The sequence below is a fragment of the Ornithorhynchus anatinus genome, unplaced genomic scaffold (assembly GCF_004115215.2).
Source record: "Ornithorhynchus anatinus isolate Pmale09 unplaced genomic scaffold, mOrnAna1.pri.v4 scaffold_264_arrow_ctg1, whole genome shotgun sequence".
Taxonomy (NCBI): domain Eukaryota; kingdom Metazoa; phylum Chordata; class Mammalia; order Monotremata; family Ornithorhynchidae; genus Ornithorhynchus; species Ornithorhynchus anatinus.
In genome coordinates this window covers 681,006-695,893 of record NW_024396743.1, presented here as the reverse complement: position 1 = coordinate 695,893, position 14,888 = coordinate 681,006, and the positions used below count along the sequence as shown (strand labels likewise).

Genomic DNA, 14,888 nt, shown 5'->3' with positions numbered 1-14,888 from the left:
GGCGGGCCCGCCAGTTGGGCGCGGAGTTAGCCGGAGCTGGGTGTGAGCGGAGGCCGGGACCGGCACCGCCAGCGGAGTCAGGACCGGTCGTGGTCGTCGCCGAAGAGGGTGAGTGATGAGCCATTTTCCCCCCTAATTCCTCCACATCGAGGTCGTGCCCAACCCCCTCCTCTCTCTCCCCGCCCCCCAACACCTAACGGGGAGCAGCGGGGCCTAGTGGGAACCGAATGGTCCATTCCATGCGCTCAGTGCAGTGCTCTGCACATAGTAAGCGCTCGATAAATGCGGCTGAATGACTGAATGAAGCTCACGGGCCTGGGTCCTCACCCCGACCTCTCCCCTGCTGGGTGACCTTGGACAAGTCATTTAACTTCCCCTCCTCTCATTTACCTCATCTGCAGAAAGGGGGTTCAAGTACCTGTGCTTCCCCCCTCGCAGTCCGTGAGCCCCACGTGGGACCAGGACTGTGTCTGACCTGATTATCGACTCCAGCGCTTAGTATAGAGTAAGCGCCACTTAGCAAGATGCCCCGATTCTATGATTAGACCGTGAGTCCGTTATTGGGCAGGAATAACGAATTGTACATTCCAAGCGCTTAATACAGTGCGCTGTACATAGTAAGCGCTCAGTAAATACTAATGAATGGATGATTAGACAGTCTCTCTTTGGGTACCCCTTCCTCCCGGGCCCCTCCCCACTCTCGCCGGGGCGAAGGCGGGTCAAGGCTCCCCAACCCACGAGCTCATCCTCCTTGCAGCTCTTTTAAGGAGCCCGAGTGGGCTTGAACCCGCATTTCACCCCCGCGTGCCCTTGGGACAGTTAGTTCTTCCCTCCTGTGTCCAGCAGAGAGGAGGGCGAGAAAGAGAGCATCGACCTCCCCCTCCTCAGGAGGCCCTGCGGGATTCAGGTGCAACTGGAGCCGGTAGGGAGCACATCTGCTAATTCCGTTGTATTGGACTCGCCCAAGCGCTTAGTACAGTGCTGTGCGCATCGTCAGCGCTCAATAAATACCTTTGATTGATCTACTGGGTGGTCCCAGCCAGAGGAGGAGCTCCCCTCCGATTCCGTCCACATCTGGGGGTTTGAACGGGGGGCCCAGACAGTTATCACCCTGGCCCGTCTCAGCCCACTCGAGCTCTCCGGAGATACGCTATTTCACTCCCAGGAAGGACTGGGCATCGTTCAGTGGTGGAGTTCACCGCATTCTCAAGTTGTTGCTCACCATGTCAGGCCTGGCTCAGTCCCTACCGAAAAGTCTCTCCCCCTGGGGGAGGAAATGTGGCGCAGGAAATGTGGCTGGGTGGAGGACACGGAGTGGGAGGAGAGGAAAACTCAGGCAAGAGAGGGAGGAAGAAAAGGCATTGCCTGCCGAGGCGGCGGGGTGGACCAGCCGACTTCCCCGGGCCTCTCCCGGCCCCGTGAGTAACGACAGGACAGGAAACAGGGGAGAAGTCTCCAACTGGGGCTTCTTCCCCCTGGGGACGGGAAGGGGGGGAGTCCCCAAGGGGCCCGTGCCGACGTTCGGCAGCGGGCTGCACGGTCTAAACGGAGCCGGGGGGTCCTGGCCGTGGCCCCCCGGGCCCGCCGACCCTGAGGCCGCAACTCGCGTCTAGGTCGGTGCGCATGGGCGGCAGCCGCAGCCGGGGCAGGGATGGTTGGCTATGACCCCGACGCGGAGGACAGGAATAACTCCAAATTGGAAGTGGCGGCGGCCGGCTCCTTGTCTGGCCTCATCACCCGCGCCCTGGTCAGCCCTCTGGATGTCATCAAGATCCGCTTCCAGGTACTCCTCCCCGCAGTTCCCCGGGCACGGGATCCGGGGGAGATTCCCTAGGGAAGGTCCAAGGTCAGCTTCCAGGCGCGCTTCCCTTCCAGCCCCCCGGGATGCCGGGTGGGAATACTGGGAGATTCATTCATTCGATCGAATTTATTGAGCACTTACTGTACGCGGAACACTGCTGTACTAAGCACTTGGGAGAGTTTAGTATTAACATTGAACAGACACATTACCTGCCTAAAACAAGCTTACAGTCTAGAGGGGGAGACAGACATGAATATAAATAAACTACAGATATGTAGATTCCTAGGGCAGGGAAATTTTTCTCACACAGGGTGTGTTTTCCAAGTCCAGAAGTAACTCCTGGCTCCCTCCAGGGTCTTGCCCTGGCCCCGAAAGCTCCTGTTCCCTCTGTTCTCCATTTTGTCCACGCTCCTTAGCTCCAGATTGAGAGCCTGTCCCCCCGGGACCCCCAGGCCAAGTACTATGGGATCGTGCAGGCCATACGCCAGATGCTGCAGGAGGAAGGGCCGGCCGCCTTCTGGAAGGGCCACATTCCGGCCCAGCTGCTCTCCATCAGCTATGGGGCGGTCCAGGTAGGTCGCCGCCAAGGGGACCCGTCCCCCGGGGCGGGAGGGGCTCGGTGGAGCCTAGGAGGACATGCCCAGCTCCCCGAGGCACGGGGAGGGGGACTTGCGTGGGCCCCCATGGCGGGAAAGACCCGCTCTCAAGAGCAGGCACAACTGAACCTTCCGACCCCGCTGTGCCGTAACCAAGTTGGCTTGGGTTGCGGGATGAACTTCCCCTTAAGAGGGAGGCGGGAGGAAGATGACAAAAGCAAAACATAGGCCCTGCCAACAAGGAGCTTCCTGGCCAGCTTCTGTGGGGCCAGTAGCCACAATGCAAGGGCTAGATTGATATGGGGCCTTTAAGACTTTAGACTAAGGCTGCCAATGCTCCCATCCTATCTCATCGCCCCGGGCCCAGGGGAGAGTTTGTCCGGCCCTGCTGGCAAGGGCCCCGTCTCCGCTGCTGGCCCTGAAGCTGCGTCCCCTCGACCTTGCCAGTTTGTGACCTTCGAGAGGCTGACCGAGCTGGCCCACCAAACGACCTCTTTCGACGCCCGGGATTTCTCGGTGCACTTCGTGTGTGGCGGCCTGGCGGCCTGCACCGCCACCTTGACCGTGCAGCCCCTGGACACCCTCCGCACCCGCTTTGCCGCCCAGGGAGAGCCCAAGGTGAGGGGCGGGCGCCGAGAATGGCCCGCGGGGTCACCCCGGCCTCGGAACCGGGCGGGGGAAGGAGGTGGGGAGGAAGGGATGGTTGAGTGGGCCTGAATGCCCGGGGTCTCTAAAGAGACAACCTCACCAGCGTACGTGCCTTGACCCCGGGGGCAGAGAGGGAAATGGTAAAGTGAAGTCTCCCTGACCCCATGGAAGCTGGGCGATTATTTTTTTTTTACGGTATTTCAGTGCTTATGATATGCCAGGTGCTGTACTAAGTGCCGGGGTAGATATGAGCAACTCAGGTCGGACACGGTCTTAATACCTATTTTGCAGACGAGTTACTGAGGTGCAGAGAAGTTAAGTGACTTGTCCAAGGTCACACAGCAGCCAAGTGGCGGAGCTGGGATTGGAACCCAGGTCCTTCTGACTCCCGGGCCCGGTTTCTAACCACTAGGCCACGCTGAATGCACACCCCCCCCCTCCGCCCCCCATGGCTTCCTGCTCTTTGGGGACGGGGCTGGGGGAAGTGGGCTGGAATTGCAACAGTAAAGAGTTGAGTTAGACCTAAGGAAGAACTTCCAGACCCAAAGGGGATCGGGCTTCCAAGGAAGCATGTGATTTTTGCCCTCCCTGGCCACCAGAGCGAGGTGGAGCAGAGAGGGCCCCCTGGGATCGGGAGACCCTGAGGCTGTTTCTGGAATTCCTGGGTAGAGTCCACAGGTCTGGCGCCGGGATGGTGCGGGGACCGCCTGTCGGCAGACCGATTCTCCCTGGGTGCGTCTGCAGATCTACCAGAACCTCCGCCAGGCCGTGGGGTCCATGTACTGGAAGGAGGGACCGCTGGCCTTCTATCGGGGCCTGGTCCCCACCCTGCTCGCTGTCTTCCCCTACGCCGGCTTCCAGTTCTCCTTCTACCGCGCCCTGCAGCAGGTCTACGAGTGGGCCGTGCCCGTGGATGGAAAGAGGAACGGTCAGTGGCGCCCGTCGTGGCTTAGCTTCCCGACCCTCCGCCGTTTGCCCCGGCCAGCGGCGAGGGCGGCGGTTGTGGCCCCGAGGAGGGTGGGGAGAGTGAAGGTGCCGGGCTGCGATTCTGGCTTCCTGAACCGCATCACCCTCTCCGAGCCCCCGCCTTCTTCCTGACCCGGGGCGGTGGGAGGGGGAGACTCTGGCTCTGGCCTCCCCGGAGCTAGTGTGAGGGGTCTGGGAGCCGACCTTTCCTGGGAACCCCACCCTCTCGTAGGAAACCTCAAAAACTTGCTTTGCGGGAGCGGAGCCGGAGTCCTCAGCAAGACCTTCACCTACCCCCTCGATCTCTTCAAGAAACGGCTACAAGTGGGCGGCTTTGAGCAGGCCCGGGCCACCTTTGGACAGGTGAGGGGACCCACACACCCCAGCTCCCAGACGTACCCTCCGGCCCTCGGCTGCAGTCCCCTCACACTGGTACCTCCACCTCTCCCCTCACCCACCAGTTCCCCAAGGAGGGTCCAGCCTTTTTCCCAGCTTGGGAACGGGGAGGCAGTCGGTGGCCTTTTCCCTGGGCTTGGCCCAGGCAGAGAGGTTAGCGAGCCCTGTGGCGGGTGGGGAGGACGCGAGGGAGGGTGCGAGCCCGAGGGATGGTCAGTGAGTGTGGGCAGGGGAGTTCCGTGAGTGTACTGAGAACCGCCCCCCCCTCCCCCTCCCGGGGCCGGGGCGTGCCTCCAGCCAAGCAGTCGGTGCCGGGGGGTCGGGATCCCTGAGCCCCATGGGCCCGGCCTAGCCCGTGATGGGGTCTTTCCTGAGCTGCCACTCCACAGGCCTGGCTCCGGGGCCGCCGCCTCCCCAGGGAGCCCCGACGCCGAGGTGACGGCCCTCCTGTCTCCACCCCCGCCCCCGCTCCAGGTTCGGACGTACACGGGCTTCCTGGACTGCGCTCGGCGGGTGGTGCAAGAGGAGGGCCCGCGCGGCTTCTTCAAGGGCCTGGCTCCCAGCCTGCTCAAGGCGGCCCTCTCCACCGGCTTCATCTTCTTCTGGTACGAGCAGTTCTGTAGCCTCTTCCACTGCCTCAGGGACCCCGAGCGCAAGGCCGGCTGGGCAGGGGGCAGCTAGGAGGCCCCGGACGGACCCGATGGGGCCCGGATTCGCTGACCTCCTCCCTGGGTCTGGAGAGCAGAGCACAGCCCTGCCTCACTGACCTGTCCGTCGTTTGCAGGGCCCCCCACCACAGACACTCTCTCAGGGCTACTGCGGCTTTCTCTCCGTGTCCTCCTCCTCACAACCCTCCCTCCGGCTCGCGGCCCTCGGGCCCAGGGGTGTGAGGACAGTCTCAGTCCTGGCTACCCCGCGTCAGCTGCCGCCCGACGCAGCTGACCGGGGTGGTGGGTTTGTGGGTGGGACGAGGTCTCCGGAGGCCCCCGAAGGAAGGCGGGGAGCGATGAGAGCAGGAGAGGGAGCGGCCCTGCCCTCTGTCCTTCCTATTCAAAGCCCTAGCGCTCCCCTCCCAGGGCCCAGCCAGAGTGGGTCAGCGCTCGGGGCCGAGGTGGGCAGTGAGAGGCCCTAGTGGGCCAGGCCGCTCCCTGTAGAAGGGGTTGGCAGACTTGACCTCACCCCCATCCTGGCCAACCCCCATGGGCTCAGCTGGCAGGCAGCAGGAGTCACTTGGGCATACCCTCACACCTTCCCACCCTCTGCTCCCACACTGGTCGGGCCCCCAACCTGATCCCCTAAGGGGGCTCTCGGCTCTGAAGCTCTGAGCTCCTGCCCTTGAGTGACACCCACCCTGGGCCCCTCAGGAGCCATCCGGTGGGGCGGGCATCGGGCCTGGGACTGGGCCCCATGCCATGGTAGCGAAGGCAGGGGGTTTGTTTTGGGCAAGCAGAGGGGGCGTCTAGAGGCAGGGTCCCAAGAAAGGACTCCCCGAACATCAGTGGGGAAGCCGGAGACGGGCCCTTCCCCCGGCTTATCCCCGTCCCGGGGCCCGCCGCCGCCTCGGGCCACAGCCTCGGGTTCCCCGGGGATCTGAGCCCACTTTGGTGCATTAGGAGGGCCATGTGGGCTTTCAGATTGCCCAGGCCCCAAAGCTTGGGGCTTCTTTCCTGTGGAGGCTTGCTGCACACAGGCCCGGCCTTCTCCCCCAGTCCCCCAGTGCCATTTGCACATGGCTTTCCCACTCGTGTGGCCTCATTTGTGTCTGTCTCCATCCCTCCCCCTCTTCCCTGGGGAATGGGATCCTGCTGGGTCGGGTCACCGGCAGCAGCCAGGAGGCACCCGTTCCCTGAAGTGGCAGCTACTCCTTCCTCTCTGCCGGGGGGTCGGAGGGGGTCGGCCGAACGGGGGTCATGAGTGGCCTGCGGAGCCCTGAGCACCCCCGGCCCCCGCAGGGAGGGCAGCGGGAGGATTTTATTTTTTATAGACTCTTGAGGTGTGTGCCCCTCACTCCATTAAAATCGGTCGGCCACGCCCACTCCGGCTCAATCCGATCTCTCTTTTCTGCGCTCCCCGGGGTGCCCCTATGTGTGTTTTGGGGCGGGGGGGGGGGGGGGTCTCTGTGGGGACCTCAGGGGTTCCGGGTGGAGTGGGAGGGGCCTGGGGGCAGGAGCTAAAGGCCGCTACCGCCCTGTTGAGATCGGGGGCTGGAGCCGGGGCGGTAGGGGCTCCACCGGCCCGAAGAGAGGGACGGGGACAAGGAGGACATGGCCGGGTGGAGGGGGACAGACACTGCGCGCCGGGCCCGAGCCGCTGCACGCTCCGCGCTCGAAGGGCACCGGCCCTGTGTGTCCGGCGGGGGGCGCTGGCGAGGCAGCGGTCGGGCCTGTGCGCATGCGCGCATGGGGGGGGTTGCCGCTCCAGGCCACGCCCCGCGCGCCTTTGCTAGGAAACCGCCTAAGGGGCGGGGCCGGGGCCTGGCCCCGCCCCTCCGCCCCGCCGCTAGGAAATGACCTAAGCGGCCGAAGCGGCTCGGCTGGGCTCGGCTGAGCTCGGCTGTCCCCGGCTGGGCTCGGCCGTCCCGTGCCCCGCCGCGCACTATGCCCGCCGCGGGCCCGCGCTCCTGCGCGACGCCCCGAACTGGAGCCGGGGCTCGGGGCCAACCGCGTCACCCCAGCAGGTGGGTCCCCGGCGGGAGCCGCCCCTCCCCGGGGGTGGGGCCTCTGCCTCCTTTGGAGAGCGATGGGGCGGGGGGGTCGGGGCGACCCCTCTAAATGGTCCTCCTCGCTAGGGGTTAGCCGCTCCCTGGAAGGAAAGATGCCAGCCGCCCAGGAGACGGGCAGAAGCGCCGCTTGGCATGGCGGCGGAGGTCAAGTCTCTTGGGCCAAGGCGAGGGGTAGAGGGCCGAGGCCCGAGAGCGCCGGAGTCAAGGCCGGGGAGGGGCGAGGCGACCCCGGCCGCCGCTACGGCTCCAGGCTCCAGGAGGCGGCTTCTCACCCCCGCACAGGGTCAGCTCACACCTGCCGGCCCGGCGCGGGCAGACCCTCCCCCTCCCCCCGGCCCCGGCCCCGGCCCCGGCCCCGCCCTCCGGCTGAGTCAGGGGTTTGCCGTCTCGCCGAGGTGGCCGCCACCGGGTGGGGGCCCCGGGAAGCCCAGCCGATTGGGCCGCCTAAATTCACGGGCTTGTTTGCGAAGGCCGGTCGAGTCACCCGGCCGGTTTGGGGGCGGGCAGGAGGAGACCGGGCCGGCTCCGTCAGACCCCGATCTCCTCTCGGACGTGCCCCCTTTCCCGGCCTTGGGCTCCCCCCACGACCCCCCCGGGAGGGCAAGACCCGGGGCGAGCGGGGCCCAGCCCGGCCGCCTGCCCCCGCCCACGCCCGCTCCTCTCCCCAGGCGCCACTAGCCTGGCAGCGTGGGCGGGATCGCCATGGGGGACCCGGCCCACCAGGACTATAAGATCCCGTCCCTCGACGCCGAGACCCAGCAGCTCCTGAAGACAGCGCTCAAAGGTGAGGGGGACAGCCAGGACCCGGGGGGGGGGACGACCCTGGGCCGGGCCCCTGCGGAGAGGGCAGCTTTGGGGGCGCCGGGGACCGGCCCAGGGTCTCCACCTGACCCCCCAGGAGAGGACCTGCCCCCGCTGGCTGTCCGCCTTGCTGTGTCCGCGGAGCTGCCGGGCGTATTGCCTCCCGAGTCCTGGGTGAATTGAGGATGTGGGAGCGATTTGGCGGCGCCCATGGCGAGGTCCGGCCGCACGGCGGGACCGCCTGCTCTCGTCGGACGCTGGGGGTGTTAGCTTTGACCGCTCTGCCCCCTCCTCGGAATCCCCAGAGCCCAATTCCGTGGACTTGGAGAGAGTAGCCAACGTCCTCGTGGACCAGTCGTTGCAGGACTACGTGTTCAGCAAGGAGGCCGGGCGCATCTGCTACACCATCATGCAGGTAGGTCAGCGTCCAGCGGTGTAGAGGGGCTCCGAGAGCTTCGGGAGGAGACCGGACCCACTTCTTCCCCCGCTTCCTCAGGTCAATGACTGAGTCGGGGGCGGCCGGGCCACTAGAGGTGAGCCAGGACCCCCTCCTCCACTCCACCCGCAGGGGAGATGGCCGGGACCTTCCCGGTGCCCCAGGCGCACAAAGAAGCTCGTCGCGGGGGCCGGGGCCGGGCACCGGGTGGGCTTCGTGGGCTTCACGGGCTTCCCCGGGCAGGCGGAGAACAAGCCGTCGGGCCAGAGCGTGTTCCGCCGCGGGCTTCTGAATCGGCTGCAGCAGGAGTACCAGAGCCGCGACCAGCTGCGCGCCCGCTCCCGGCGCGGATGGGTCGGCTACGTCACCTTCATCTGCAACGTCTTCGACTACCTGAGGGTGAGGCTACTCCCCTTCCCCCCGGCCCCTCCCCGCAGCCATGACACCACCCTCTCCCTGCATGGCTGGGCCAGTGACCCTCCTCCTTCTCCACCTTCCCGGGGAGCCCGGGAGGTCCTGGGAGCCCCGGGCCCGGCCCCCACCTGCACCCTCTACCTGCGCCAGCCAAGGGGGTGCTGGGGAGCGGGGTGGGGAGCGGGGGAGAGGGGAAGGGACGGGACCCTCCTGCATGCCGCGCCCCCTCGCCCAGGTGAACAACATGCCCATGGTGGCTCTGGTGAACCCCGTTTTTGATTGCCTTTTCCGGCTGGCCCAGCCTGACAGCCTATGCCAGGAGGAGGAGGTGGGTAGCACGTGGAGGGGGGCGGCGGCATGCGTGTGTCCAGATTGGGGGGGGGGAGCACAGAGCAACCCCTGCCCGCCCCCGAGGGGTGCCTGGGCGGGGGGTGCGGGGTGCCCACGGTGGCTCTCCCCGCGCAGGTGGACTGTCTGGTGTTGCAGCTGCACCGTATCGGGGAGCAGCTGGAGGCGATGAACGGACAGCGCATGGCGGAGCTGTGGGAGCGGCTGCGGGACGGCTTCCTGCTGGAGCCGGGGCTCAGCTCCATGGCGCGGCTGCAGCTGCTGGAGCTCATCGAGTTCCGGGCGGCCGGCTGGAGGACCAGCCCGGCCGCGCAGAGATACTACTACAGCGAGGTGTGCGGCTAGCCACGCCCGGGGGAGGCAGGGCTGGGTCTGGGCCGGCCCTTGCCGTGCACGCACACACAAGCACATGCACATACCCACCCACCATGGGGTTAGCCAGGATCCTGTGTGGCCCCTCTGCTGCACCTCCCCCAGGCTGAGGGGAGTCTGGTCTCCTCACTGATTTCCCCTCAACCAGTGCCTCCAACTTTCCCATCTGTAAAATGGCCCCGGGGCCCCGAGCGGGACCAAAGCAGGTGTGGATGGGGCCGGTCCGTCAAGCGCAGGCCCTAGCCCCAGCGGCCCGCTCTTTCCTTTTTTACCCATTTTGTACCGGAGCTCCGATGGAAGACAGGGAGTCCAGAGGGGAACTTTTCTCACACAGCAGAGTTTTAATGAACTGCTCAACCGCCTGCTGGGGCCCCACGGGGGCTTTTCTAATAAACGTTTTCCAAGCTCAGTCCGCTGCCTGTGTCGTGGCCCGGGGCGGCCTGGGCGAGGGTCGGCCCCCACCCCCCGCCCCCTCCCCGGCCCGCGTTTCCACCCGCCCGCCCGTCCCTACCACCAGCGGTAGTGTGCGAAGGCCCGGTTGGCCTCGGCCATCTTGTGCATCTCGTGTTTGCGCTTGACCACGGGGCCCTGGTGGTGGAAGGCTTCCAGCAGCTCGTGGGCCAGCTTCTCGGGCAGGGGCATCCGCCTCGGCTTCCGCCCGCGCCGGCACTCGGTGATCAGCCATTTCATGGCCAGGAAGCGGCGGCGGCGCTCGTCCAAGGGGGCTGGGACCTGGGCCGCGGGGAAGGGAAGGTCTTCGGAGAGTTTCGGGGATGGGGGAGCCCAGTTAGGGGATCGCCCCGCCCGGGCCCATGGGGCGTACCTGGTAGGAGTGGCCCCCTTTGAGGACGCTGACCAGGCCGATGATGGGCTGGCAGTTCTTCAGGGCTTGGTGGAAGACAACGTAGGGGTTTCGCTCGATGGACCCCCGCTCCTGCTCCGGGGTGGCGTGGAACTTTTCAAATTGCTTCCTCTTCAGGGTCTCCAGGGTCTGCGTGGGGTAAGGGCCAGGAGAGGTCTTGGGGTCGTCCCCCTCCCCCAACCCCCCTCCCCTGGGGGAGGAGATGCAGGTGAAGGTCAGGGCCCTCAGCTGAATCCAGCATTCTGACCAAAGACCACCCCCACCGGGAGTTCTGGTCACCCTGAAGGTCCCTGAGGGCCCCAGGATCTTGGGGGGCAGAGATAGGGACACGTTCCCTGCCTTGGGAGAGCTGACAGATGGGCTTGGCAGATGGACTCCACAGAAGCCTATGCTCAGCAGAGGGAGGGAGGGAGGGAGGGAGGGAGGGAGGGAAAAGAGGAATTGGAGGGAATGAGGAACCCCAGTCCTACCTCCAGCATGAGGGACCGGGCCAGCACCTTGTTTCCTCCTTTCATCATCATGTTGGTGAACTTACTGCCAGGAAAAAGCCGTAACGTGAGCTTCTGGAGTCCAGCCTGTTCTCCTCCTGACAGGCCCCGCAAAGCCCCCTTCCCAGCAAACCCTTGTTCAGGGGAGGGCTCTATTTTATGTGATTATCTTTTATCTGTATAATTACCACGACTGCTATTATTAGGCCACGAGTGAGCCAAACTGGGCCTGGGACAGCCACTGGGCTCTACCTTGGGCCCATCACAGCTTTGCTCTGGCCTAGTGAGTGAAGGGGCAGAATGGTAACCAAATAACAACAGTGGCACTTAATAAGCATTTGCTATGTGCACTGAAATAAACACAATCAGATTGGACACAGCCTGGGAGGAGAGCAGATTTTTAATCCCCATTTTATAGATGGGGAAAAACCGAGAACCAGAAAAATGAAGTGACTCCCCAGGTCCCCAGGCTCCCAGAGGGTGCTCTGCCGCCTGCCTGGGTTGGGGTAGCTTCCTCAACACAGCTAGGTTTGGAAGGAGGGGCACTCGCCCCGGGGCGTTTCTAACTAAAGCTCCTAATGGGGCAATTCTCCCTGCGGAGGAGAGACGGGCAGCGGGGAATGGTAAGGGGTGCTAAGGGGCGACCAGGGCCGGCCTCATCACCGGCCGGGCCGCTCACCTGATCGTGGGGTCCTCGAACACCGAGGTGGTCCGGCCGGCGGGGGCCGCTTTGATGAGCTGCGTGCTGCGGAGCTCCCGCTCGTACTTCTCCTCTTCGGTCATTTCCCCCACGGGCTTGCGGTAGGAGGCCTTGTCCAGCTGCGGCTCCCGGTAGTCGGGGCTGTAGCGGCTCCACCTAACCTGCGCCAGGCTGCAGGAGGAGGGCGAGGGGCTGCTTGCAGGGCGCTCAGGACGCTCCTGCTGCTTGCACATCGGGCCGGGACCCGTGTGCTCCCGGGGTCGGGTGGGAGGGAGGAGGGAGGGGTTCCCTCCCCTTCGGTGTGTGGTCCCAACCGCCCCCCAAAACACACACACACACGCACAATGGTAGCTTTTAGGGAAGAAATGGGAGAGCCACACTCAAGCAGTTCTATAAGGTCATTATAGGCAGGGAACGTGTCTGCTAATTCTATTGCACGGTACCCTCCAAAGCGCTTAGTAATAATAATAAAGTTGATATTTAAGCGCTTACTATGTGCTGAGCACTGTTCTAAGAGTTGGGGTAATAATACTAATGCGGATGTCAAAGAAGCAGCGTGGCTCAGTGGAAAGAGCGTGGGCTGGGGAGTCAGAGATCATGGGATCAAATCCCGGCTCTGCCCCTTAGCTGTGTGACTTTGGGCAGGTCACTTCACTTCGCTGGGCCTCAGTGACCTCGTCTGTAAAATGGGCATGAAGACTGGGAGCCCCACGCGGGACAACCTGATCACCTTGTATCCTCCCCAGCGCTTAGAACAGTGCTTTGCACATAGTAAGCGCTTAACGAATGCCATTATTATGATTGTTGAGCGCTAACTACGTGCCGAGCACTGTTCTAAGCGCTGGGGCAGCTACAGGGTCGTGAGGTAGTCCCCCGCGAGGCTGTCTTATCCCCATTTTTCAGATGAGGGAACTGAGGGCACCGAGAAGTGACCGGCCCAGAGTCACCGAGGTGACAGATGGTGGATTAGCACCCAGGACCCCCCGACTCCTAAGGCCGTGCCCTCTCCACGGAGCCCCGCTGCTTCTCAACAGAGTGGCCCGCACAAGGCAGGCGCTCAGTAAATAGCAGCGAGGGAGCGAGAGGGCTGGGGGGCAGCGGATGGCAGGCCGCCCTCGGCGTCCCGTCCCGAGCCCTCACCCCGGCAGACAGGCGCGGAGGCCGCTCGGCAGGCCGGGCAACAACCCCCAGAGCCGCCGGGCCCGGGCCCGGGCCCGGGCCGGTCCCGTCGCCACAGCGACCGCCATGGAGGCCGCCATCTTGGGAGCCTGCGAGGACCCCGCCGCTGGCTGCCCCCGGCGCTGCCTGCGCGCCCCCGTTGCTAGGATACGGCGACTTCCGCCCCCCCCCCCGTGGCCTCTCGCACTGCGAGGCGGGAGGGGGCGGGGCCTCTGCGATCGACGGGCCGCACCTCAAACCGGCGGCCGTCTCACCTTGGCCCAGTCACTTCATTCATTCAGTAGTATTTATTGGGCGCTTACTCTGTGCAGAGTATTGGACTAAGCGCTTGGAATGGACAAATCGATAACAGATAAAGACAGTCCCTGCCGTTTGACGGGCTTCCAGTCTAAGCGGGGGGGACGGACAAGAACAATAGCAATAAATAGAATCAAGGGGATGAACATCTCATTAAAACAATAGTAAATAAATAATAATAATGTTCATTCATTCAATAGTATTTATTGAGCGCTTACGATGTGCAGAGCACTGGGCTAAGCGCTTGGAATGGACAAATCGATAACAGATAAAGACAGTCCCTGCCGTTTGACGGGCTTCCAGTCTAATCGGGGGGGGGGGGACGGACAAGAACAATAGCAATAAATAGAATCAAGGGGATGAACATCTCATTAAAACAATAGTAAGTAAATAATAATAACAATGTTCATTCATTCAATAGTATTTATTGAGCGCTTACGATGTGCAGAGCACTGGACTAAGCGCTTGGAATGGGCAAATGGGTAACAGATAAAGACCATCCCTGCCGTTTGACGGCTTCCAGTCTAATCGGGGGGGACGGACAAGAACAATAGCAATAAATAGAATCAAGGGGATGAACATCTCATTAAAACAATAGTAAATAAATAATAATAACAATGTTCATTCATTCAATAGTATTTATTGAGCGCTTACGATGTGCAGAGCACTGGACTAAGTGCTTGGAATGGACAAATGGGTAACAGATAAAGACCATCCCTGCCGTTTGACGGCTTCCAGTCTAATCCGGGGGGACGGACAAGAACAATAGCAATAAATAGATTCAAGGGGATGAACATCTCATTAAAACAATAGTAAATAAATAATAATATTCATTTATTCAATAGTATTTATTGTGCACTTACGATGTGCGGAGCACTGGACTAAGCGCTTGGCGTGGACAATTGGGCAACAGATAGAGACCATCCCTGCCCATTGACGCTCACAGTCTAATCCGGGGAGATAATAATAATCTTGGTATTTGTTAAGCGCTTACTATATGCAGAGCACTGTTCTAAGCGCTGGGGGAGATTCAGGGTCAGCAGGTGGTCCCACGTGGGGCTCACAGTTAATCCCCATTTTACAAGGGAGGGAACTGAGGCCCAGAGAAGCGAAGTGACTCACCCACAGTCACACAGCTGACAAGTGGCAGAGCCAGGATTCGAACCCATGACCTCTGACTCCCAAGCCCAGTCTCTTTCCCCTGATAATAATAATGTTGGCATTGGTTGAACACTTACTATGTGCCAAGCACCGTTCTAAGCGTTGGGGGAGATCCAAGCTCATCAGGTGGTCCCCCGTGGGGCGTCCAGTCTTCATGCCCATTTTACAGATGAGAGAACTTCACTTCCCCGGGCCTCAGTGATCTCATCTCTAAAATGAAGATTGAAACTGTGAGGGGACAGGGATTGTGTCCGACCCGATTTGCTTGTGCCCCCCAGCAACCCTCCCAGAGCTTAGTCATTCGTTCATTTAGTCATTCAATAGGATTTATTGAGCGTTTACTGTGTGCATTCGTTCATTCAATCGTATTTATGGAGCGCTTACTCTGTGCATTCGTTCATTCATTCAATCGTATTTATGGAGTGCTTACTGTGTGCATTCATTCATTCAATCATATTTATTGAGCGTTTACTGTGCGCAGAGCACTGTACTGAGCGCTTGGAATGTACAATTGGGCAGCAGATAGAGACCATCCCTGCCCAGCGACGGGCTCACGGTCTAAACGGGGCAGACAGACGGCAAAGCAAAAGAGAACAAAGCAAAAACAAGACATCATCAAGATAAATAGAATCAAGGGGATATACTCCTAACAAAATAAATAGGGTAATAAATAATATATACCAATGAGCACAGTGCTGAGG

At 62.2% G+C, this 14,888-nt stretch overlaps 3 protein-coding genes across 7 annotated transcripts; 2 read left to right on the top strand and 1 right to left on the bottom strand.

Moving 5' to 3' along the window:
- Positions 1-6,442, top strand: SLC25A19 (solute carrier family 25 member 19). 2 transcript variants are annotated; one of them, XM_029056942.2, is made up of 8 exons: positions 1-108; positions 847-922; positions 1,614-1,783; positions 2,218-2,373; positions 2,845-3,015; positions 3,790-3,973; positions 4,244-4,374; positions 4,882-6,442. In XM_029056942.2, the coding sequence occupies exons 3-8, from the start codon at positions 1,652-1,654 to the stop codon at positions 5,086-5,088; spliced, it is 981 nt and encodes a 326-aa protein (XP_028912775.1). In that variant the 5' UTR covers positions 1-108; positions 847-922; positions 1,614-1,651; the 3' UTR covers positions 5,089-6,442. The 2 variants fall into 2 exon arrangements, with proteins under 2 accessions (XP_028912775.1, XP_016081389.2); XM_016225903.3 differs by lacking the exon at positions 847-922.
- A 478-nt stretch (positions 6,443-6,920) lies between these two features.
- On the top strand, positions 6,921-9,909 carry MIF4GD (MIF4G domain containing). 4 transcript variants are annotated; one of them, XM_029056948.1, is made up of 6 exons: positions 6,921-7,084; positions 7,798-7,913; positions 8,236-8,345; positions 8,610-8,765; positions 9,082-9,108; positions 9,246-9,909. In XM_029056948.1, exons 2-6 carry the CDS (start codon positions 7,832-7,834, stop codon positions 9,471-9,473), a joined length of 603 nt encoding a protein of 200 aa, XP_028912781.1. In that variant the 5' UTR covers positions 6,921-7,084; positions 7,798-7,831; the 3' UTR covers positions 9,474-9,909. The 4 variants fall into 4 exon arrangements, with proteins under 4 accessions (XP_028912781.1, XP_028912782.1, XP_028912778.1 ...); XM_029056945.2 differs by having other exon boundaries at positions 6,923-7,084; positions 9,016-9,108; XM_029056946.1 differs by lacking the exon at positions 6,921-7,084 and adding an exon at positions 7,196-7,412 and having other exon boundaries at positions 9,016-9,108.
- On the bottom strand, positions 9,822-12,841 carry MRPS7 (mitochondrial ribosomal protein S7). Its single transcript, XM_001507069.4, has 5 exons — positions 12,691-12,841; positions 11,530-11,721; positions 10,833-10,896; positions 10,324-10,491; positions 9,822-10,232 (listed from the first exon to the last, which is right to left on the bottom strand). Exons 1-5 carry the CDS (start codon positions 12,807-12,809, stop codon positions 10,008-10,010), a joined length of 768 nt encoding a protein of 255 aa, XP_001507119.3. The 5' UTR covers positions 12,810-12,841; the 3' UTR covers positions 9,822-10,007.
- Positions 12,842-14,888: the final 2,047 nt, after the last annotated feature.

What these genes read in the sequence shown, in the direction of transcription:
- MIF4GD (XM_029056945.2), top strand. Translation starts at nt 7,832, where the DNA reads ATGGGGGACCCGGCCCACCAGGACTATAAGATCCCGTCCCTCGACGCC. An exon ending in CCTGAAGACAGCGCTCAAAG is followed by an intron (nt 7,914 to 8,235) that starts GTGAGGGGGACA and finishes CGGAATCCCCAG; the next exon opens with AGCCCAATTCCGTGGACTTG. An exon ending in ACGTCTTCGACTACCTGAGG is followed by an intron (nt 8,766 to 9,015) that starts GTGAGGCTACTC and finishes CCCCTCGCCCAG; the next exon opens with GTGAACAACATGCCCATGGT.
- MRPS7 (XM_001507069.4), bottom strand. Translation starts at nt 12,809, where the DNA reads ATGGCGGCCTCCATGGCGGTCGCTGTGGCGACGGGACCGGCCCGGGCC. An exon ending in CTCCGCGCCTGTCTGCCGGG is followed by an intron (nt 11,722 to 12,690) that starts GTGAGGGCTCGG and finishes CTCCTCCTGCAG; the next exon opens with CCTGGCGCAGGTTAGGTGGA. An exon ending in TTCGAGGACCCCACGATCAG is followed by an intron (nt 10,897 to 11,529) that starts GTGAGCGGCCCG and finishes TTTTCCTGGCAG; the next exon opens with TAAGTTCACCAACATGATGA.
- SLC25A19 (XM_016225903.3), top strand. Translation starts at nt 1,652, where the DNA reads ATGGTTGGCTATGACCCCGACGCGGAGGACAGGAATAACTCCAAATTG. An exon ending in CCGCCCAGGGAGAGCCCAAG is followed by an intron (nt 3,016 to 3,789) that starts GTGAGGGGCGGG and finishes GTGCGTCTGCAG; the next exon opens with ATCTACCAGAACCTCCGCCA. An exon ending in CGTGGATGGAAAGAGGAACG is followed by an intron (nt 3,974 to 4,243) that starts GTCAGTGGCGCC and finishes ACCCTCTCGTAG; the next exon opens with GAAACCTCAAAAACTTGCTT.